A 26,113-nucleotide genomic window follows, 5' to 3' on the forward strand; every position below is an offset into this window, starting at 1 on the left:
ACCACATCAAAGTTCCTCAGGGAGGTTGGAGTCAGGGGGCAGGCTCATAGACAGGCCATTAAAAGCTGGCCGATACTGCAGAGAGGACAAGCCATTGGCTGTGACTAAAGAGGAATGACACCATCTGGCCTGCTAAAGCTAATAGTTAACCATGGGACACACACCCAGGCTTGATCAACCTGTGGTGGGCCAGCCTCAGCAGAGGATGCCTTGTGATAACTGGCTGAAACACCCAATGATGCTGAGGTACACAACTGACTATGTGTCCCGTTGGTAAAGCTTTGTACAGCCATCCCTAAAGAAAGTAGGTTTCAGACGCGGTGAAAAAAAGAGGGATATAGAACATCTAGTCCTTTCAGTCTATCTTGATCAGCAATTTTCTGTGTAGAAAGCATCTGCTTTGCTTAGTGCCAATTACACCTGCTCCTCATTTACATCATCCATCCAAAATCCAGCAACGATGCAGCTGGTGGCAGTGTTCACCAAGTGGGAGGTGGAGGCAGATCTCAGGGATACTGCATAAGTAAAAACTCTGCTTTTTGAGCTGATCTATTGCATCCAATTTCCCCAGATTTTAATCATTTTATCCTCATTATGGAACCTTTTTAATTTGGAGATGTACAAGATAACAGCACATATTTTTTTAGACATCTTATTTAAAAAAAACTCAAGGACCCAATTACAGATGGACGCACGACTCCCTAAAAATATGACAGAATGACATCCTACAGTGGCTGTGTAAGTAGTATCAAAATATTGTAATTAAAAAAGTGTCAGTCACCTTACTCAAGAAGACACACAAACATGCAGTGTTTTCATTTAATCTCATTAAATGCAAAAACAATCCAGCAATAAAATATGCAAATACAATTGCTTTTCATTCAGATGCATGCTGTCAGAGTGGTTTTTAAATAACATTATTTCACCAGGTGAAAAAAATGTGAGTACGGTGTGTCACTCTTACAGCGAGAGGTTAACACCAAGAGTTAAGAATGTGAAGCAACTTTTCTTTAATACGAAGAAATACTTTATGAATAATCTCATGAACACATTAATCTGCAACCAAATAGCCAAAAACACTAATGTAGACAAGACATTCTCTCTTTAATCTGGAGGCAAACATCAGAGGCATATGTTGTGTTTATGAAAAAGTGGTGTATAAAATTTTTTTTTTCTGTCTTTCAAGTAGACATATATTTGGCACAGAATAAGCCCAGGATTCAAAGAGGTGAACGATGTTAACTGATACTTATGTGCATCAAACTCTGACGCGATAAAGCTCCAGCCTGCCCCAATCATACTTTGAAAAGGCGATGTGTTCATGTTTTTTTTTTTTGACTGTTAACTATGTTTAAAATTGTTAGCTTCTCCCCATATTCTTCCAGGTCATCTGACCCTGGGGCGTTTCACAACAATAGTACCAGCTACCATGTCATACACAGTCCTGTTGTGCTGGAAAAACAAAAGTGTGATGAAAGCGGGAAAAAAGAAGGCAATTGAAAAGTTTTTGTTCAGGGCTCGAACAGTTGACCTGTATAGAAAGAAAGTGGCAGTATTAGAAAGAAGGAAAATTATCTTGCACTGTTGTTACACTTACAACTACAATAAAATGAACCCTAAAACTCAATACTCACGCTGACAAAGAGACATTAGTTGCTGGAACTACAAGCACCCTGTTAGGCTGAACCAGGACTGATGAATCACATGTAACAACTCTGAGGCCAACGAGAAATTTTCCTGGAGTGGCTCCTCCTGCTCCCCAAATGCACACAATCTGAAGTAGAGAAGATGTGGAGGCTGTCAGTTTGCAGTCATATTGGAATTAGCATGCAGAATCTGCACTCTCACCTCATAAAAACACACTAAAATCCGGTACACAAGGGCAACAAGCATCATCTTCTGCAGTTCTTCCATCGACGTGTCCTCATCGATTTCTTCCACAATAAAATGCATAGCGAACTTGGAAACATCCCTGACCACCAAAGGAAGTAGATGTGTTTGTCAAATGGACAGTTGGCATTGTTTTATCATTACTGTTAAGCTCAAGACCATTTCAACACCTCACTTTAAGCAGACTTTCAATGCACTCACTTGATTCCACTAAGGTGCATGATACTGATGATGATAGTCGCTTTAATGAAAAACAATATGAAGAAATCCACCATTTCTGCAAGGAGTCTTTGGAGAAGTGAAGGAATGCTGTACTCCCGGCCTGGTAAGTGGAGCAGAACACAAACATGAACCAAAACAAGTAATGAATATGCTTCAAGACAGCAAAGTGGAGCAGAACACAAACATGAACCACAACAAGTAATGAATATGCTTCAAGACAGCTACAGGACAGGTTTGAGAACATTTTTACTTCCCCTACTCAAGGAATTGTCCTATAAAAGCAAAATTAACAGGCACCAATGGAGTGATGTCCATATACAACTTTAGTTAAATAATACATTTTTAGTTATGAAACAAGTTTCTGGTCTGCAGTCAATTAAGTCTATAGTCAGCACCGACAATATTGCTTGCCGTTACATGCCAATAAAAAAGAGGTGTTAAATGAGGCTTCAAGTAATAAAGCTTTTGGTGAAGCAACTGGCTGAGAGGCTCAACAAGGCTTCATGCCATCATCACCGTGGTTGTTGTTGCAGAATCTTCATTAATAAGATATATCAAAGATGAATATCATCTACTGAGATATGCCATAACAATACTTTATTTTCCAGTGTATAAATCACAAGTAATTTTTTTACTAGTTTGGGACGAAAAATGATGCATTAATTATTACTAAGAAGAAGAACTATTTACAGGGCTTTCCCAAGGAATCAAAGCAACAAAATAAAATAAACTCCAACACTGAAAGAATAAATTCCACTAATAAAAAGAACACTACATTTATAAGGAGTTTCTTCAGAAAACTGCTGTATATACACATTTCTGCAGTTTTTCAGTGTTTTGGCTTGATGCCGCATTTCTAATGGACATGCAAAGTTATGTCACAATGCGCACGGTTGAAATTTGTATTGGGATGAACTTTGACTGTGGTGGCTTGATGACAAGCAGCAATGCGCACTCCCGGTGGAGCGTTACGCTAGCTTGTTAAAAACGCAACGCTTCTTATTGAAAATAATGGGTTTTTAGAGTAATGTGCGACACGTTTAACGCCCACGTTCAGTGTGAAAGGCACTTAACTTGTTACTCATTTGTGTTTGTTAATTAAAGGACTCATTCAAAATTTTGAAGTCATACGTTCCAAACGCATTTAATAGTCCCTAATTATGTTGTGTCCTTCTACATTGTTCATGTACAAGGAAGAAACATGTTGACGTACTCTGCGCAGATAAATGGGATCATAAAGTGTCATTATGTAATTATCACATCAGTAAAGCTCATTCCTTCACGTTGTGAGAACAAATAATGCTGAACGGGTGTGCAATATTTGTTGTTGTCCTTTACTCACATCTCAAGTACATGATTAAAAAGATACTAAAGGTCCAAACCAGCAGTTTTAACTTATTTTATTTTCTCATACTTATTACTCACTTATACTTATTTTGCTCCTTACTTTTTCAGATTGGCACATCTTCCAGCTCAGTCCACCTTTGAGTTAGTCAGTGACACAAACCTTCCGAATATAGCTGTGACTCTGAACGTTGTGTTAATTTAGAATGTGTACGTGGAGGTCTGCATCTTCATTTTTTTAATTTTACTTTCTTTTTTTTTAACTGGGGGCTCCCCCCTTGTCTGCACACAGCTAGCAGTGTAACCAAATGAGGAAGAGGTTTGAGGCATTGACGGGGCAGAGCTTAAACACAGAGGAAACACTTCAGTTAAAGTGACTTATTTCCTGATTTCGCGATTGACCCCGGGAGGTGAGAAACGAACAAGTAAGACGGTGGTATTGGTTAGGAAAGATGTGCAGCTGCTTCTGAAGGCTCTTCTGAGACTGGGTTCTGAAGAACCTGGCTCATCGCTCGGCCACATACAATGAGAGATGGACTGGCTCATAAGTCGATGCCAGTTGGTAATGTACATTTATCATTTATGTGGCAGAACAAACTGAGGTCACAGCTGGTGATTATTTTTGCAGCTACAAACAGTCTTCACCTGGTTTCTGCATATTAACATCCCACTGACTGATTATTATATATTATTTCTGCAGCTATAAACAATCTTCACCTGGTCTCTGCACATTAACGTCCCACTGACTGATTATTAAATATTATTTTTGCAGCTATAAACAATCTTCACCTGGTCTCTGCACATTAACGTCCCACTGACTGATTATTAAATATTATTTTTGCAGCTATAAACAATCTTCACCTGGTCTCTGCACATTAACATCCCACTGACTGATTATTAAATATTATTTTTGCAGCTATAAACAGTCTTCACCTGGTCTCTTAACATCCCACCGACTGATTATTAAATATTATTTTTGCAGCTACAAACAGTCTTCACCTGGTCTCTGCACATTAACATCCCACTGACTGATTATTAAATATTATTTTTGCAGCTATAAACAGTCTTTACCTGGTCTCTGCACATTAACGTCCCACTGACTGATTATTAAATATTATTTTTGCAGCTATAAACAATCTTCACCTGGTCTCTGCACATTAACATCCCACTGACTGATTATTAAATATTATTTTTGCAGCTATAAACAGTCTTCACCTGGTCTCTTAACATCCCACCGACTGATTATTAAATATTATTTTTGCAGCTACAAACAGTCTTCACCTGGTCTGTGCACATTAACATCCCTCTGACTGGTTATTAAATATTATTTTTGCAGCAATAAACAGTCTTCACCTGGTCTCTTAACATCCCATCGACTGATTATTAAATATTTTTGCAGCTATAAACAGTCTTTACCTGGTCTCTGCACATTAACATCCCACTGACTGATTATTAAATATTATTTTTGCAGCGATAAAGTCTTCACCTGGTCTCTTAACATCCCACCGACTGGTTATTAAATATTATTTTTGCAGCGATAAAGTCTTCACCTGGTCTCTTAACATCCCACCGACTGATTATTAAATATTATGTTTGCAGCGATAAACAGTCTTCACCTGGTCTCTGCACATTAACATCCCACTGACTGATTATTAAATATTTTTGCAATTATAAACAGTCTTCACCTGGTCTTTGCACATTAACATCCCTCTGACTGGTTATTAAATATTATTTTTGCAGCTATAAACAGTCTTCACCTGGTCTCTTAACATCCCTCTGACTGGTTATTAAATATTATTTTTGCAGCTATAAACAGTCTTCACCTGGTCTCTGCACATTAGCATCGCTCTGATTATTAAATATTATTTTTGCAGCTATAAACAGTCTTCACCTGGTCTCTTAACATCCCACCGACTGATTATTAAATATTATTTTTGCAGCTATAAACAGTCTTCACCTGATCTCTGAACATTAAAATCCTGCTGACTGGTTATTAAATATTATTTTTGCAGCTATAAACAGTCTTCACCTGGTCTCTGCACATTAGCATCGCTCTGATTATTAAATATGATTTTTGCAGCTATAAACAGTCTTCACCTGGTCTCTGCACATTAACATCCCACTGACTGATTATTAAATATTATTTTTGCAGCTATAAACAGTCTTCACCTGGTCTCTGCACATTAACATCCCTCTGACTGGTTATTAAATATTATTTTTGCAGCTATAAACAGTCTTCACCTGGTCTCTGCACATTAACATCCCACTGACTGATTATTAAATATTATTTTTGCAACTATAAACAGTCTTCACCTGGTATCTGCACATTAACATCCCACCGACTGATTATTAAATATTATTTTTGCAGCGATAAACAGTCTTTACCTGGTCTCTGCACATTAACATCCCACTGACTGATTATTAAATATTATTTTTTGAGCGATAAACAGTCTTCACCTGGTCTCAGCACATTAACATCCCACTGACTGCTTATTAAATATTATTTTTGCAGCGATAAAGTCTTCACCTGGTCTCTTAACATCCCACCAACTGATTATCAAATATTATGTTTGCAGCGATAAACAGTCTTCACCTGGTCTCTGCACATTAACATCCCACCGACTGATTATTAAATATTATTTTTGCAGCGATAAAGTCTTCACCTGGTCTCTTAACATCCCACCGACTGGTTATTAAATATTATTTTTGCAGCTATAAACAGTCTTTACCTGGTCTCTTAACATCCCACCGACGGACTATTAAATATTATTTTTGCAGCTATAAACAGTCTTCACCTGGTCTCTGCACATTAACATTCCACTGACTGGTTATTAAATATTATTTTTGCAGCGATAAAGTCTTCACCTGGTCTCTTAACATCCCACCGACTGATTATTAAATATTATGTTTGCAGCGATAAAGTCTTCACCTGGTCTCTGCACATTAACATCCCACTGACTGATTATTAAATATTTTTGCAATTATAAACAGTCTTCACCTGGTCTTTGCACATTAACATCCCTCTGACTGGTTATTAAATATTATTTTTGCAGCTATAAACAGTCTTCACCTGGTCTCTGCACATTAGCATCGCTCTGATTATTAAATATTATTTTTGCAGCTATAAACAGTCTTCACCTGGTCTCTTAACATCCCACCGACTGATTATTAAATATTATTTTTGCAGCTATAAACAGTCTTCACCTGATCTCTGAACATTAAAATCCTGCTGACTGGTTATTAAATATTATTTTTGCAGCTATAAACAGTCTTCACCTGGTCTCTGCACATTAGCATCGCTCTGATTATTAAATATTATTTTTGCAGCTATAAACAGTCTTCACCTGGTCTCTGCACATTAACATCCCACTGACTGATTATTAAATATTATTTTTGCAGCTATAAACAGTCTTCACCTGGTCTCTGCACATTAACATCCCTCTGACTGGTTATTAAATATTATTTTTGCAGCTATAAACAGTCTTCACCTGGTCTCTGCACATTAACATCCCACTGACTGATTATTAAATATTATTTTTGCAACTATAAACAGTCTTCACCTGGTATCTGCACATTAACATCCCACCGACTGATTATTAAATATTATTTTTGCAGCGATAAACAGTCTTTACCTGGTCTCTGCACATTAACATCCCACTGACTGATTATTAAATATTATTTTTTGAGCAATAAACAGTCTTCACCTGGTCTCAGCACATTAACATCCCACTGACTGCTTATTAAATATTATTTTTGCAGCGATAAAGTCTTCACCTGGTCTCTTAACATCCCACCGACTGATTATCAAATATTATGTTTGCAGCGATAAACAGTCTTCACCTGGTCTCTGCACATTAACATCCCACCGACTGATTATTAAATATTATTTTTGCAGCGATAAAGTCTTCACCTGGTCTCTTAACATCCCACCGACTGGTTATTAAATATTATTTTTGCAGCTATAAACAGTCTTTACCTGGTCTCTTAACATCCCACCGACGGACTATTAAATATTATTTTTGCAGCTATAAACAGTCTTCACCTGGTCTCTGCACATTAACATTCCACTGACTGGTTATTAAATATTATTTTTGCAGCGATAGTCTTCACCTGGTCTCTTAACATCCCACTGACTGATTATTAAATATTATGTTTGCAGCGATAAACAGTCTTCACCTGGTCTCTGCACATTAACATCCCACTGACTGATTATTAAATATTTTTGCAATTATAAACAGTCTTCACCTGGTCTTTGCACATTAACATCCCTCTGACTGGTTATTAAATATTATTTTTGCAGCTATAAACAGTGTTCACCTGGTCTCTTAACATCCCTCTGACTGGTTATTAAATATTATTTTTGCAGCTATAAACAGTCTTAACATGGTCTCTGCACCTTAACATCCCACTGACTGGTTACTAAATATTTTTGCAGCGATAAACAGTCTTCACCTGGTCTCTGCACATTAACATCCCACTGACTATTAAATATTATTTTTGCAGCTATAAACAGTCTTCACCTGGTCTCTGCACATTAACATCCCACTGACTATTAAATATTATTTTTGCAGCTATAAACAGTCTTCAGCTGGTCTCTACACATTAACATCCCTCTGACTGGTTATTAAATATTATTTTTGCAGCTATAAACAGTCTTAACATGGTCTCTGCACCTTAACATCCCACTGACTGGTTACTAAATATTTTTGCAGTGATAAACCGTCTTCACCTGATCTCTGAACATTAAAATCCTGCTGACTGGTTATTAAATATTATTTTTGCAGTTATAAACAGTCAACACCTGGTCTCTGCACATTAGCATCGCTCTGATTATTAAATATTATTTTTGCAGCTATAAACAGTCTTCACCTGGTCTCTTAACATCCCACCGACTGATTATTAAATATTATTTTTGCAGCTATAAACAGTCTTCACCTGATCTCTGAACATCCCACCGACGGACTATTAAATATTATTTTTGCAGCTATAAACAGTCTTCACCTGGTCTCTGCACATTAACATTCCACTGACTGGTTATTAAATATTATTTTTGCAGCGATAAAGTCTTCACCTGGTCTCTTAACATCCCACTGACTGATTATTAAATATTATGTTTGCAGCGATAAACAGTCTTCACCTGGTCTCTGCACATTAACATCCCACTGACTGATTATTAAATATTTTTGCAATTATAAACAGTCTTCACCTGGTCTTTGCACATTAACATCCCTCTGACTGGTTATTAAATATTATTTTTGCAGCTATAAACAGTGTTCACCTGGTCTCTTAACATCCCTCTGACTGGTTATTAAATATTATTTTTGCAGCTATAAACAGTCTTAAGATGGTCTCTGCACCTTAACATCCCACTGACTGGTTACTAAATATTTTTGCAGCGATAAACAGTCTTCACCTGGTCTCTGCACATTAACATCCCACTGACTATTAAATATTATTTTTGCAGCTATAAACAGTCTTCACCTGGTCTCTGCACATTAACATCCCACTGACTATTAAATATTATTTTTGCAGCTATAAACAGTCTTCACCTGGTCTCTACACATTAACATCCCTCTGACTGGTTATTAAATATTATTTTTGCAGCTATAAACAGTCTTAACATGGTCTCTGCACCTTAACATCCCACTGACTGGTTACTAAATATTTTTGCAGTGATAAACCGTCTTCACCTGATCTCTGAACATTAAAATCCTGCTGACTGGTTATTAAATATTATTTTTGCAGTTATAAACAGTCTTCACCTGGTCTCTGCACATTAGCATCGCTCTGATTATTAAATATTATTTTTGCAGCTATAAACAGTCTTCACCTGGTCTCTTAACATCCCACCGACTGATTATTAAATATTATTTTTGCAGCTATAAACAGTCTTCACCTGATCTCTGAACATTAAAATCCTGCTGACTGGTTATTAAATATTATTTTTGCAGCTATAAATAGTCTTCACCTGGTCTCTGCACATTAGCATCGCTCTGATTATTAAATATTATTTTTGCAGCTATAAACAGTCTTCACCTGGTCTCTGCACATTAACATCCCTCTGACTGATTATTAAATATTATTTTTGCAGCTATAAACAATCTTCACCTGGTCTCTGCACATTAACGTCCCACTGACTGATTATTACATATTATTTTTGCAGCTATAAACAATCTTCACCTGGTCTCTGCACATTAACATCCCACTGACTGATTATTAAATATTATTTTTGCAGCTATAAACAATCTTCACCTGGTCTCTGCACATTAACGTCCCACTGACTGATTATTACATATTATTTTTGCAGCTATAAACAATCTTCACCTGGTCTCTGCACATTAACGTCCCACTGACTGATTATTACATATTATTTTTGCAGCTATAAACAGTCTTCACCTGGTCTCTTAACATCCCACCGACTGATTATTAAATATTATTTTTGCAGCTACAAACAGTCTTCACCTGGTTTCTGCACATTAACATCCCACTGACTGATTATTAAATATTATTTCTGCAGCTATAAACAATCTTCACCTGGTCTCTGCACATTAACGTCCCACTGACTGATTAAATATTATTTTTGCAGCTATAAACAGTCTTCACCTGGTCTCTTAACATCACACCGACTGATTATTAAATATTATTTTTGCAGCTACAAACAGTCTTCACCTGGTCTCTGCACATTAACATCCCACTGACTGATTATTAAATATTATTTTTGCAGCTATAAACAATCTTCACCTGGTCTCTGCACATTAACATCCCTCTGACTGATTATTAAATATTATTTTTGCAGCGATAAAGTCTTCACCTGGTCTCTTAACATCCCACCGACTGGTTATTAAATATTATTTTTGCAGCGATAAAGTCTTCACCTGGTCTCTTAACATCCCACCGACTGATTATTAAATATTATGTTTGCAGCGATAAACAGTCTTCACCTGGTCTCTGCACATTAACATCCCACTGACTATTAAATATTATTTTTGCAGCTATAAACAGTCTTCACCTGGTCTCTACACATTAACATCCCTCTGACTGGTTATTAAATATTATTTTTGCAGCTATAAACAGTCTTAACATGGTCTCTGCACCTTAACATCCCACTGACTGGTTACTAAATATTTTTGCAGTGATAAACCGTCTTCACCTGATCTCTGAACATTAAAATCCTGCTGACTGGTTATTAAATATTATTTTTGCAGTTATAAACAGTCTTCACCTGGTCTCTGCACATTAGCATCGCTCTGATTATTAAATATTATTTTTGCAGCTATAAACAGTCTTCACCTGGTCTCTTAACATCCCACCGACTGATTATTAAATATTATTTTTGCAGCTATAAACAGTCTTCACCTGATCTCTGAACATTAAAATCCTGCTGACTGGTTATTAAATATTATTTTTGCAGCTATAAATAGTCTTCACCTGGTCTCTGCACATTAGCATCGCTCTGATTATTAAATATTATTTTTGCAGCTATAAACAGTCTTCACCTGGTCTCTGCACATTAACATCCCACTGACTGATTATTAAATATTATTTTTGCAGCTATAAACAGTCTTCACCTGGTCTCTGCACATTAACATCCCTCTGACTGATTATTAAATATTATTTTTGCAGCTATAAACAATCTTCACCTGGTCTCTGCACATTAACGTCCCACTGACTGATTATTACATATTATTTTTGCAGCTATAAACAATCTTCACCTGGTCTCTGCACATTAACGTCCCACTGACTGATTATTACATATTATTTTTGCAGCTATAAACAGTCTTCACCTGGTCTCTTAACATCCCACCGACTGATTATTAAATATTATTTTTGCAGCTACAAACAGTCTTCACCTGGTCTCTGCACATTAACATCCCACTGACTGATTATTAAATATTATTTTTGCAGCTATAAACAATCTTCACCTGGTCTCTGCACATTAACATCCCTCTGACTGGTTATTAAATATTATTTTTGCAGCAATAAACAGTCTTCACCTGGTCTCTTAACATCCCATCGACTGATTATTAAATATTATTTTTGCAGCTATAAACAGTCTTTACCTGGTCTCTGCACATTAACATCCCACTGACTGATTATTAAATATTATTTTTGCAGCGATAAAGTCTTCACCTGGTCTCTTAACATCCCACCGACTGGTTATTAAATATTATTTTTGCAGCGATGAAGTCTTCACCTGGTCTCTTAACATCCCACCGACGTTTTATTAAATATTATGTTTGCAGCGATAAACAGTCTTCACCTGGTCTCTGCACATTAACATCCCACTGACTGATTATTAAATATTTTTGCAATTATAAACAGTCTTCACCTGGTCTTTGCACATTAACATCCCTCTGACTGGTTATTAATTATTTTTGCAGCTATAAACAGTGTTCACCTGGTCTCTTAACATCCCTCTGACTGGTTATTAAATATTATTTTTGCAGCTATAAACAGTCTTCACCTGGTCTCTACACATTAACATCCCTCTGACTGGTTATTAAATATTATTTTTGCAGCTATAAACAGTCTTAACATGGTCTCTGCACCTTAACATCCCACTGACTGGTTACTAAATATTTTTGCAGTGATAAACCGTCTTCACCTGATCTCTGAACATTAAAATCTTGCTGACTGGTTATTAAATATTATTGTTGCAGCTATAAACAGTCTTCACCTGGTCTCTGCACATTAGCATCGCTCTGATTATTAAATATTATTTTTGCAGCTATAAACAGTCTTCACCTGGTCTCTTAACATTAAAATCCTGCTGACTGGTTATTAAATATTATTTTTGCAGCTATAAACAGTCTTCACCTGGTCTCTGCACATTAGCATCGCTGTGATTATTAAATATAATTTTTGCAGCTATAAACAGTCTTCACCTGGTCTCTGCACATTAACATCCCACTGACTGATTATTAAATATTATTTTTGCAGCTATAAACAGTCTTCACCTGGTCTCTGCACATTAACATCCCTCTGACTGGTTATTAAATATTATTTTTGCAGCTATAAACAGCCTTCACCTGGTCTCTGCACATTAACATCCCACTGACTGATTATTAAATATTATTTTTGCAACTATAAACAGTCTTCACCTGGTCTCTTAACATCCCACCGACTGATTATTAAATATTATTTTTGCAGCTACAAACAGTCTTCACCTGGTTTCTGCACATTAACATCCCACTGACTGATTATTAAATATTATTTCTACAGCTATAAACAATCTTCACCTGGTCTCTGCACATTAACGTCCCACTGACTGATTAAATATTATTTTTGCAGCTATAAACAGTCTTCACCTGGTCTCTTAACATCCCACCGACTGATTATTAAATATTATTTTTGCAGCTACAAACAGTCTTCACCTGATCTCTGAACATTAAAATCCTGCTGACTGGTTATTAAATATTATTTTTGCAGCTATAAATAGTCTTCACCTGGTCTCTGCACATTAGCATCGCTCTGATTATTAAATATTTTTGCAGCGATAAAGTCTTCACCTGGTCTCTTAACATCCCACCGACTGGTTATTAAATATTATTTTTGCAGCGATAAAGTCTTCACCTGGTCTCTTAACATCCCACCGACTGATTATTAAATATTATGTTTGCAGCGATAAACAGTCTTCACCTGGTCTCTGCACATTAACATCCCACTGACTATTAAATATTATTTTTGCAGCTATAAACAGTCTTCACCTGGTCTCTACACATTAACATCCCTCTGACTGGTTATTAAATATTATTTTTGCAGCTATAAACAGTCTTAACATGGTCTCTGCACCTTAACATCCCACTGACTGGTTACTAAATATTTTTGCAGTGATAAACCGTCTTCACCTGATCTCTGAACATTAGCATTGCTCTGATTATTAAATATTATTTTTGCAGCTATAAACAGTCTTCACCTGGTCTCTGCACATTAACATCCCACTGACTGATTATTAAATATTATTTTTGCAGCTATAAACAGTCTTCACCTGGTCTCTGCACATTAACATCCCTCTGACTGATTATTAAATATTATTTTTGCAGCTATAAACAGTCTTCACCTGGTCTCTTAACATCCCACCGACTGATTATTAAATATTATTTTTGCAGCTATAAACAGTCTTCACCTGATCTCTGAACATTAAAATCCTGCTGACTGGTTATTAAATATTATTTTTGCAGCTATAAATAGTCTTCACCTGGTCTCTGCACATTAGCATCGCTCTGATTATTAAATATTATTTTTGCAGCTATAAACAGTCTTCACCTGGTCTCTGCACATTAACATCCCACTGACTGATTATTAAATATTATTTTTGCAGCTATAAACAGTCTTCACCTGGTCTCTGCACATTAACATCCCTCTGACTGATTATTAAATATTATTTTTGCAGCTATAAACAATCTTCACCTGGTCTCTGCACATTAACGTCCCACTGACTGATTATTACATATTTTTGCAGCTATAAACAATCTTCACCTGGTCTCTGCACATTAACATCCCACTGACTGATTATTAAATATTATTTTTGCAGCTATAAACAATCTTCACCTGGTCTCTGCACATTAACGTCCCACTGACTGATTATTACATATTATTTTTGCAGCTATAAACAATCTTCACCTGGTCTCTGCACATTAACGTCCCACTGACTGATTATTACATATTATTTTTGCAGCTATAGACAGTCTTCACCTGGTCTCTTAACATCCCACCGACTGATTATTAAATATTATTTTTGCAGCTACAAACAGTCTTCACCTGGTCTCTGCACATTAACATCCCACTGACTGATTATTAAATATTATTTTTGCAGCTATAAACAATCTTCACCTGGTCTCTGCACATTAACATCCCTCTGACTGGTTATTAAATATTATTTTTGCAGCAATAAACAGTCTTCACCTGGTCTCTTAACATCCCATCGACTGATTATTAAATATTATTTTTGCAGCTATAAACAGTCTTTACCTGGTCTCTGCACATTAACATCCCACTGACTGATTATTAAATATTATTTTTGCAGCGATAAAGTCTTCACCTGGTCTTTGCACATTAACATCCCTCTGACTGGTTATTAAATATTATTTTTGCAGCTATAAACAGTGTTCACCTGGTCTCTTAACATCCCTCTGACTGGTTATTAAATATTATTTTTGCAGCTATAAACAGTCTTAACATGGTCTCTGCACCTTAACATCCCACTAACTGGTTACTAAATATTTTTGCAGCGATAAACAGTCTTCACCTGGTCTCTGCACATTAACATCCCTCTGACTGGTTATTAAATATTATTTTTGCAGCTATAAACAGTCTTAACATGGTCTCTGCACCTTAACATCCCACTGACTGGTTACTAAATATTTTTGCAGTGATAAACCGTCTTCACCTGATCTCTGAACATTAAAATCTTGCTGACTGGTTATTAAATATTATTGTTGCAGCTATAAACAGTCTTCACCTGGTCTCTTAACATTAAAATCCTGCTGACTGGTTATTAAATATTATTTTTGCAGCTATAAAGAGTCTTCACCTGGTCTCTGCACATTAGCATCGCTCTGATTATTAAATATTATTTTTGCAGCTATAAACAGTCTTCACCTGGTCTCTTAACATTAAAATCCTGCTGACTGGTTATTAAATATTATTTTTGCAGCTATAAACAGTCTTCACCTGGTCTCTTAACATTAAAATCCTGCTGACTGGTTATTAAATATTATTTTTGCAGCTATAAACAGTCTTCACCTGGTCTCTGCACATTAGCATCGCTCTGATTATTAAATATTATTTTTGCAGCTATAAACAGTCTTCACCTGGTCTCTGCACATTAACATCCCTCTGACTGGTTATTAAATATTATTTTTGCAGCTATAAACAGTCTTCACCTGGTCTCTGCACATTAACATCCCACTGACTGATTATTAAATATTATTTCTGCAGCTATAAACAATCTTCACCTGGTCTCTGCACATTAACGTCCCACTGACTGATTAAATATTATTTTTGCAGCTATAAACAGTCTTCACCTGGTCTCTTAACATCCCACCGACTGATTATTAAATATTATTTTTGCAGCTACAAACAGTCTTCACCTGGTCTCTGCACATTAACATCCCACTGACTGATTATTAAATATTATTTTTGCAGCGATAAAGTCTTCACCTGGTCTCTTAACATCCCACCAACTGATTATCAAATATGTTTGCAGCGATAAACAGTCTTCACCTGGTCTCTGCACATTAACATCCCACTGACTGATTATTAAATATTTTTGCAGCGATAAAGTCTTCACCTGGTCTCTTAACATCCCACCGACTGATTATTAAATATTATTTTTGCAGCAATAAACAGTCTTTACCTGGTCTCTGCACATTAACATCCCACTGACTGATTATTAAATTTTTTTCAGCGATAAACAGTCTTCACCTGGTCTCAGCACATTAACATCCCACCAACTGATTATCAAATATGTTTGCAGCGATAAACAGTCTTCACCTGGTCTCTGCACATTAACATCCCACCGACTGGTTATTAAATATTATTTTTGCAGCTATAAACAGTCTTTACCTGGTCTCTTAACATCCCACCTACAGACTATTAAATATTATTTTTGCAGCTATAAACAGTCTTCACCTGGTCTCTGCACATTAACATTCCACTGACTGGTTCTTAAATATTATTTTTGCAGCGATAAACAGTCTTCACCTGGTCTCTGCACATCAACATCCCTCTGACTGGTTATTAAATATTATGTTTGCAGCGATAAAGTCTTCACCTGGTCTCTTAACATCCCACTGACTGATTATTAAATATTATGTTTGCAGCGATAAACAGTCTTCACCTGGTCTCTGCACATTAACATCCCACTGACTGATTACTAAATATTTTTGCAGTGATAAACCGTCTTCACCTGATCTCTGAACATTAAAATCCTGCTGACTGGTTATTAAATATTATTTTTGCAGCTATAAACAGTCTTCACCTGGTCTCTGCACATTAGCATCGCTCTGATTATTAAATATTATTTTTGCAGCTATAAACAGTCTTCACCTGGTCTCTTAACATCCCACCGACTGATTATTAAATATTATTTTTGCAGCTACAAACAGTCTTCACCTGGTTTCTGCACATTAACATCCCACTGACTGATTATTAAATATTATTTTTGCAGCTATAAACAGTCTTCACCTGGTCTCTTAACATCCCATCGACTGATTATTAAATATTATTTTTGCAGCGATAAAGTCTTCACCTGGTCTCTTAACATCCCACCAACTGATTATCAAATATTATGTTTGCAGCGATAAACAGTCTTCACCTGGTCTCTGCACATTAACATCCCACTGACTGATTATTACATATTATTTTTGCAGCGATAAAGTCTTCACCTGGTCTCTTAACATCCCACCGACTGGTTATTAAATATTATTTTTGCAGCTATAAACAGTCTTTACCTGGTCTCTTAACATCCCACCGACGGACTATTAAATATTATTTTTGCAGCTATAAACAGTCTTCACCTGGTCTCTGCACATTAACATTCCACTGACTGGTTCTTAAATATTATTTTTGCAGCGATAAACAGTCTTCACCTGGTCTCTGCATATTAACATCTCACTGACTGATTATTAAATATTATTTTTGCAGCTATAAACAGTCTTCACCTGGTCTCTTAACATCCCACTGACTGATTATTAAATATTATTTTTGCAGCTATAAACAGTCTTCACCTGGTCTCTTAACATCCCACCGACTGATTATTAAATATTATTTTTGCAGCTATAAACAGTCTTCACCTGGTCTGTGCACATTAACATCCCACTGACTGATTATTAAATATTACTTTTGCAGCTATAAACAGTCTTCACCTGGTCTCTGCACATTGACATCCCACTGACTGATTATTAAATATTTTTGCAGCGATAAACAGTCTTCACCTGGTCTCTGCACATTGACATCCCACTGACAGATTATTAAATATTATTTTTGCAGCGATAAACAGTCTTCACCTGGTCTGTGCACATTGACATCCCACTGACTGATTAAATATTATGTTTGTAGCTATAAACTGTCTTCACCTGGTCTCTGCACATTAACGTCCCACTGATTGATTATTAAATATTATTTTTGCAGCTATAAACAGTCTTAACATAAACTGTCTTCACCTGATCTCTGAACATTAAAATCCTTCTGACCGGTTATTAAATATTATTTCTGCAGCTATGAACAGTTTTCACCTGGTCTCTGCACATTATCATCCCACTGACTGGTTCTTAAATATTTTTGCAGCTATGAACAGTCTTCACATGGTCTCTTAACATCCCACCGACTGACAAATATTATTTTTGCAGCTATAAACAGTCTTCACCTGGTCTCTGCACATTAACATCCCACTGACTATTAAATATTATTTTTGCAGCTATAAACAGTCTTCACCTGGTCTCTGCACATTAACATCCCACTGACTATTAAATATTATTTTTGCAGCTATAAACAGTCTTCACCTGGTCTCTGCACATTAACATCCCACTGACTGATTATTAAATATTATTTTTGCAGCGATAAACAGTCTTCACCTGGTCTCAGCACATTAACATCCCACTGACTGCTTATTAAATATTATTTTTGCAGCGATAAAGTCTTCACCTGGTCTCTGCACATTAACATCCCACTGACTATTAAATATTATTTTTGCAGCGATAAAGTCTTCACCTGGTCTCTTAACATCCCACCAACTGATTATCAAATATTATGTTTGCAGCGATAAACAGTCTTCACCTGGTCTCTGCAGATTAACATCCCACTGACTGATTATTAAATATTATTTTTGCAGCGATAAAGTCTTCACCTGGTCTCTTAACATCCCACCGACTGGTTATTAAATATTATTTTTGCAGCTATAAACAGTCTTCACCTGGTCTCTTAACATCCCACCGACGGACTATTAAATATTATTTTTGCAGCTATAAACAGTCTTCACCTGGTCTCTGCACATTAACATTCCACTGACTGGTTCTTAAATATTATTTTTGCAGCGATAAACAGTCTTCACCTGGTCTCTGCATATTAACATCCCACTGACTGATTATTAAATGTTGTTTTTGCAGCGATAAACTGTCTTCACCTTGTCTGTGCACATTAACATCAAATCAAAATCAAATCAATTTTATTTATATAGTGCCAAATCACAACAAACAGTTGCCCCAAGGCGCTTTATATTGCAAGGCAAGGCCATACAATAATTACGGAAAAACCCCAACGGTCAAAACGACCCCCTGTGAGCAAGCACTTGGCAACAGTGGGAAGGAAAAACTCCCTTTTAACAGGAAGAAACCTCCAGCAGAACCAGGCTCAGGGAGGGGCAGTCTTCTGCTGGGACTGGTTGGGGCTGAGGGAGAGAACCAGGAAAAAGACATGCTGTGGAGGGGAGCAGAGATCAATCACTAATGATTAAATGCAGAGTGGTGCATACAGAGCAAAAAGAGAAAGAAACACTCAGTGCATCATGGGAACCCCCCAGTAGTGTAAGTCTATAGCAGCATAACTAAGGGATGGTTCAGGGTCACCTGATCCAGCCCTAACTATAAGCTTTAGCAAAAAGGAAAGTTTTAAGCCTAATCTTAAAAGTAGAGAGGGTGTCTGTCTCCCTGATCTGAATTGGGAGCTGGTTCCACAGGAGAGGAGCCTGAAAGCTGAAGGCTCTGCCTCCCATTCTACTCTTACAAACCCTAGGAACTACAAGTAAGCCTGCAGTCTGAGAGCGAAGCGCTCTATTGGGGTGATATGGTACTATGAGGTCCATAAGATAAGATGGGACCTGATTATTCAAAACCTTATAAGTAAGAAGAAGAATTTTAAATTCTATTCTAGAATTAACAGGAAGCCAATGAAGAGAGGCCAATATGGGTGAGATATGCTCTCTCCTTCCAGTCCCTGTCAGTACTCTAGCTGCAGCATTTTGAATTAACTGAAGGCTTTTCAGGGAACTTTTAGGACAACCTGATAATAATGAATTACAATAGTCCAGCCTAGAGGAAATAAATGTATCAATTAGTTTTTCAGCATCACTCAGACAAGACCTTTCTAATTTTAGAGATATTGCGCAAATGCAAAAAAAAGCAGTCCTACATATTTGTTTAATATGTGCATTGAATGACATATCCTGATCAAAAATGACTCCAAGATTTCTCACAGTATTACTAGAGGTCAGGGTAATGCCATCCAGAGTAAGGATCTGGTTAGACACCATGTTTCTAAGATTTGTGGGGCCAAGTACAATAACTTCAGTTTTATCTGAGTTTAAAAGCAGGAAATTAGAGGTCATCCATGTCTTTATGTCTGTAAGACAATCCTGCAGTTTAGCTAATTGGTGTGTCCCCTCTGGCTTCATGGATAGATAAAGCTGGGTATCATCTGCGTAACAATGAAAATTTAAGCAATGCTGTCTAATAATACTGCCTAAGGGAAACATGTATAAAGTGAATAAAATTGGTCCTAGCACAGAACCTTGTGGAACTCCATAATTAACCTTAGTCTGTGAAGAAGATTCCCCATTTACATGAACAAATTGTAATCTATTAGATAAATATGATTCAAACCATCGCAGCGCAGTGCCTTTAATACCTATGGCATGCTCTAATCTCTGTAATAAAATTTTATGGTCAACACTATCAAAAGCAGCACTGAGGTCTAATAGAACAAGCACAGAAATGAGTCCACTGTCTGAAGCCATAAGAAGATCATTTGTAACCTTCACTAATGCTGTTTCTGTACTATGATGAATTCTAAAACCTGACTGAAACTCTTCAAATAGACCATTCCTCTGCAGATGATCAGTTAGCTGTTTTACAACTACCCTTTCAAGAATTTTTTTGAGAAAAGGAAGGTTGGAGATTGGCCTATAATTAGCTAAGATAGCTGGGTCAAGTGATGGCTTTTTAAGTAATGGTTTAATTACTGCCACCTTAAAAGCCTGTGGTCCATAGCCAACTAATAAAGATAGATTGATCATATTTAAGATCGAAGCATTAATTAATGGTAGGGCTTCCTTGAGCAGCCTGGTAGGAATGGGGTCTAATAGACATGTTGATGGTTTGGAGGAAGTAACTAATGAAAATAACTCAGACAGAACAATCGGAGAGAAAGAGTCTAACCAAATACCGGCATCACTGAAAGCAGCCAAAGATAACGATACGTCTTTGGGATGGTTATGAGTAATTTTTTCTCTAATAGTTAAAATTTTATTAGCAAAGAAAGTCATGAAGTCATTACTAGTTAAAGTTAAAGGAATACTCGGCTCAATAGAGCTCTGACTCTGTCAGCCTGGCTACAGTGCTGAAAAGAAACCTGCGGTTGTTCTTATTTTCTTCAATTAGTGATGAGTAGTAAGATGCCCTAGCTTTACGGAGGGCTTTTTTATAGAGCAACAGACTCTTTTTCCAGGCTAAGTGAAGATCTTCTAAATTAGTGAAACGCCATTTCCTCTCCAACTTACTGGTTATCTGCTTTAAGCTGCGAGTTTGTGAGTTATACCACGGAGTCAGGCCTTTCTGATTTAAGGCTCTCTTTTTCAGAGGAGCTACAGCATCCAAAGTTGTCTTCAATGAGGATGTAAAACTATTGACGAGATACTAATATAGCACCTTCAATTGCACCACAGACTAAAACAGTTAAATGTGGTCTATTATACATTAGGTCTCTTTCTTCTAAGTCCCTGTTGGTAAATGATATAATAATTGATCAACGTATTGATTTATTCTGCCTAACAGAAACTTGGTTACAGCAGGATGAATATGTTAGTTTAAATGAGTCAACACCCCCGAGTCACACTAACTGTCAGAATGCTCGTAGCACGGGCCGGGGCGGAGGATTAGCAGCAATCTTCCATTCCAGCTTATTAATTAATCAAAAACCTAGACAGAGCTTTAATTCATTTGAAAGCTTGTCTCTTAGTCTTGTCCATCCAAATTGGAAGTCCCAAAAACCAGTTTTATTTGTTATTATCTATCGTCCACCTGGTCGTTACTGTGAGTTTCTCTGTGAATTTTCAGACCTTTTGTCTGACTTAGTGCTTAGCTCAGATAAGATAATTATAGTGGGCGATTTTAACATCCACACAGATGCTGAGAATGACAGCCTCAACACTGCATTTAATCTATTATTAGACTCTATCGGCTTTGCTCAAAAAGTAAATGAGTCCACCCACCACTTTAATCATATTTTAGATCTTGTTCTGACTTATGGTATGGAAATAGAAGACTTAACAGTATTCCCTGAAAACTCCCTTTTGTCTGATCATTTTTTAATAACATTTACATTTACCCTGATGGACTACCCTGCAGTGGGGAATAAGTTTCATTACACTAGAAGTCTTTCAGAAAGCGCTGTAACTAGGTTTAAGGATATGATTCCTTCTTTATGTTCTCTAATGTCATATACCAACACAGAGCAGAGTAGCTACCTAAACTCTGTAAGGGAGTTAGAGTATCTTGTCAATAGTTTTACATCCTCATTGAAGACAACTTTGGATGCTGTAGCTCCTCTGAAAAAGAGAGCTTTAAATCAGAAGTGTCTGACTCTGTGGTATAACTCACAAACTCGTAGCTTAAAGCAGATAACCCGTAAGTTGGAGAGGAAATGGCGTCTCACTAATTTAGAAGATCTTCACTTAGCCTGGAAAAAGAGTTTGTTGCTCTATAAGAAAGCCCTTCGTGAAGCTAGGACATCTTTCTACTCATCACTAATTGAAGAAAATAAGAACAACCCCAGGTTTCTTTTCAGCACTGTAGCCAGGCTGACAAAGAGTCAGAGCTCTATTGAGCTGAGTATTCCATTAACTTTAACTAGTAATGACTTCATGACTTTCTTTGCTAACAAAATTTTGACTATTAGAGAAAAAATTACTCATAACCATCCCAAAGATGTATCGTTATCTTTGGCTGCTTTCAGTGATGCCGGTATTTGGTTAGACTCTTTCTCTCCGATTGTTCTGTCTGAGTTATTTTCATTAGTTACTTCATCCAAACCATCAACATGCTTATTAGACCCCATTCCTGCCAGGCTGCTCAAGGAAGTCCTACCATTATTTAATGCTTCAATCTTAAATATGATCAATCTATCTTTGTTAGTTGGTTATGTACCACAGGCCTTTAAGGTGGCAGTAATTAAACCATTACTTAAAAAGCCATCACTTGACCCAGCTATCTTAGCTAATTATAGGCCAATCTCCAACCTTCCTTTTCTCTCAAAGATTCTTGAGAGGGTAGTTGTAAAACAGCTAACTGATCACCTGCAGAGGAATGGTCTATTTGAAGAGTTTCAGTCAGGTTTTAGAATTCATCATAGTACAGAAACAGCATTAGTGAAGGTTACAAATGATCTTCTTATGGCTTCGGACAGTGGACTTATCTCTGTGCTTGTTCTGTTGGACCTCAGTGCTGCTTTTGATACTGTTGACCATAAAATTTTATTACAGAGATTAGAGCATGTCATAGGTATTAAAGGCATTGCGCTGCGGTGGTTTGAATCATATTTGTCTAATAGATTACAGTTTGTTCATGTAAATGGGGAATCTTCTTCACAGACTAAAGTTAATTATGGAGTTCCACAAGGTTCTGTGCTAGGACCAATTTTATTCACTTTATACATGCTTCCCTTGGGCAGTATTATTAGACGGTATTGCTTAAATTTTCATTGTTACGCAGATGATACCCAGCTTTATCTATCCATGAAGCCAGAGGATACGCACCAATTAGCTAAACTGCAGGATTGTCTTACAGACATAAAGACATGGATGACCTCTAATTTCCTGCTTTTAAACTCAGATAAAACTGAAGTTATTGTACTTGGCCCCACAAATCTTAGAAGCATGGTGTCTAACCAGATCGTTACTCTGGATGGCATTTCCCTGATCTCTAGTAATACTGTGAGAAATCTTGGAGTTATTTTTGATCAGGATATGTCATTCAAAGCGCATATTAAACAAATATGTAGGACTGCCTTTTTGCATTTACGCAATATCTCTAAAATCAGAAAGGTCTTGTCTCAGAGTGATGCTGAAAAACTAATTCATGCATTTGTTTCCTCTAGGCTGGACTATTGTAATTCATTATTATCAGGTTGTCCTAAAAGTTCCCTAAAAAGCCTTCAGTTGGTTCAGAATGCTGCAGCAAGAGTACTGACGGGGACTAGCAGGAGAGAGCATATCTCACCCGTGTTGGCCTCCCTTCATTGGCTTCCTGTTAATGCTAGAATAGAATTTAAAATTCTTCTTCTTACTTATAAGGTTTTGAATAATCAGGTCCCATCTTATCTTAGGGACCTCGTAGTACCATATTACCCCATTAGAGCGCTTCGCTCTCAGACTGCGGGCTTACTTGTAGTTCCTAGGGTTTGTAAGAGTAGAATGGGAGGCAGAGCCTTCAGCTTTCAGGCTCCTCTCCTGTGGAACCAGCTCCCAATTCAGATCAGGGAGACAGATACCCTCTCTACTTTTAAGATTAGGCTTAAAACTTTCCTTTTCGCTAAGGCTTATAGTTAGGGCTGGATCGGGTGACCCTGGACCATCCCTTGGTTATGTTGCTTTAGACGTAGACTGTGTTTCATAATTATTGTATGGCCTTGCCTTGCAATGTGGAGCGCCTTGGGGCAACTGTTTGTTGTGATTTGGCGCTATACAAGAAAAAAGTTGATTGATTGATTGATTGATACTCTATCTCACTTACAGAGTTTAGGTAGCTACTCTGCCCTGTGTTGGTATATGGCATTAGAGAACATAAAGAAGGAATCATATCCTTAAACCTAGTTACAGCGCTTTCTGAAAGACTTCTAGTGTAATGAAACTTATTCCCCACTGCTGGGTAGTCCATCAGAGTAAATGTAAATGTTATTAAGAAATGATCAGACAGAAGGGAGTTTTCAGGGAATACTGTTAAGTCTTCAATTTCCATACCATAAGTCAGAACAAGAGCTAAGATATGATTAAAGTGGTGGGTGGACTCATTTACATTTTGAGCAAAGCCAATTGAGTCTAATAATAGATTAAATGCAGTGTTGAGGCTGTCATTCTCAGCATCTGTGTGGATGTTAAAATCGCCCACTATAATTATCTTATCTGAGCCAAGCACTAAGTCAGACAAAAGGTCTGAAAATTCACAGAGAAACTCACAGTAATGACCAGGTGGATGATAGATAATAACAAGTAACACTGGTTTTTGGGACTTCCAATTTGGATGGACAAGACTAAGAGTCAAGCTTTCAAATGAATTAAAGCTCTGTCTGGGTTTTGGATTAATTAATAAGCTGGAATGGAAGATTGCTGCTAATCCTCCGCCTCGGCCCGTGCTACAAGCGTTCTGGCAGTTAGTGTGACTCGGGGGTGTTGACTCATTTAAACTAACATATTCATCCTGCTGTAACCAGGTTTCTGTAAGGCAGAATAAATCAATATGTTGATCAATTATTATATCATTTACTAACAGGGACTTAGAAGAGAGAGACCTAATGTTTAATAGACCACATTTAACTGTTTTAGTCTGTGGTGCAGTTGAAGGTGCTATATTATTTTTTCTTTTTTAATTTTTATGCTTAAACAGATTTTTACTGGTTATTGGTGGTCTGGGAGCAGGCACGGTCTCTACAGGGATGGGGTAATGAGGGGATGGCAGGGGGAGAGAAGCTGCAGAGAGGTGTGTAAGACTACAACTCTGCTTCCTGGTCCCAACCCTGGATAGTCACTGGAGGATTTAATAAAATTGGCCAGATTTCTAGAAATGAGAGCTGCTCCATCCAAAGTGGGATGGATGCCGTCTCTCCTAACAAGACCAGGTTTTCCCCAGAAGCTTTGCCAATTATCTATGAAGCCCACCTCATTTTTTGGACACCACTCAGACAGACAGCAATTCAGGGAGAACATGCGGCTAAACATGTCACTCCCGGTCCGAACATTAACATCCCACTGACTGATTATTAAATATGTTTGCAGCTATAAAGTCTTCACCTGGTCTCTGCACGTTTCCATTCTCCTGCGGTCTCTGCTGCGGTTGAAGCGGCACCGCAGCCCCGCCAGCAGCGTCACCTGGCCGGCTGCCCGCTGAGGACGCGGTGGTGACGCCAGGTGGATGAAATAAAGCAAACGGAGTGTTGAACGTGTTTAAATCCAGGGATGGTGTGGTGCAGCACACGGCTGAAGCTGCCAGCCAGCTCTGCCAGCTCACGTAGCCGCTGTAGTACTGCCACATCCACGCCTGCAGCTTCTCGCAGTATTCCGTGGTGCTGCTTCGGCTGTCAGCCGCTTCTTTCGCGGCTTCGGTGGACTTTTGGCTGTTTAGCGTTCGATTAACCTCACCATGTGGCTTAACTTTCTCAGCGAAAGACCTCACGTTTTCCTCCTCGCCTTCCATGTTTGTGTTTGCCTTGTCGGCCATGTTTGACGGTAGATGCGTATCGTTTACGTCACTCTTAGTCATTCTTTTATCTCAACATTAACTGTAAGAAATCTGTGGAAACGTATCGCGATTTATATGTTATAATAAACAATTGATATTTAAAGTTAGAAAGCCTTAAGTCTTCATATAAAAAGAAAACCATTATTCTGCAACTCCACCCTCTTCCACAGGTCCAACTTTTGCCAGCTATTACAACATTCAACCACCAGGGG

The 26,113-nt window shown here is 37.4% G+C and overlaps 1 protein-coding gene across 1 annotated transcript; it reads right to left on the minus strand.

Moving 5' to 3' along the window:
• Positions 1-801: 801 nt before the first annotated feature.
• Positions 802-25,994, minus strand: LOC117514460 (protein FAM8A1-like). The gene is made up of 5 exons (XM_034174932.1): positions 25,454-25,994; positions 2,092-2,212; positions 1,849-1,972; positions 1,635-1,774; positions 802-1,531 (listed from the first exon to the last, which is right to left on the minus strand). Exons 1-5 carry the CDS (start codon positions 25,920-25,922, stop codon positions 1,387-1,389), a joined length of 999 nt encoding a protein of 332 aa, XP_034030823.1. The 5' UTR covers positions 25,923-25,994; the 3' UTR covers positions 802-1,386.
• Positions 25,995-26,113: the final 119 nt, after the last annotated feature.

The sequence above is a fragment of the Thalassophryne amazonica genome, chromosome 7 (assembly GCF_902500255.1).
Source record: "Thalassophryne amazonica chromosome 7, fThaAma1.1, whole genome shotgun sequence".
Lineage (NCBI taxonomy): Eukaryota > Metazoa > Chordata > Actinopteri > Batrachoidiformes > Batrachoididae > Thalassophryne > Thalassophryne amazonica.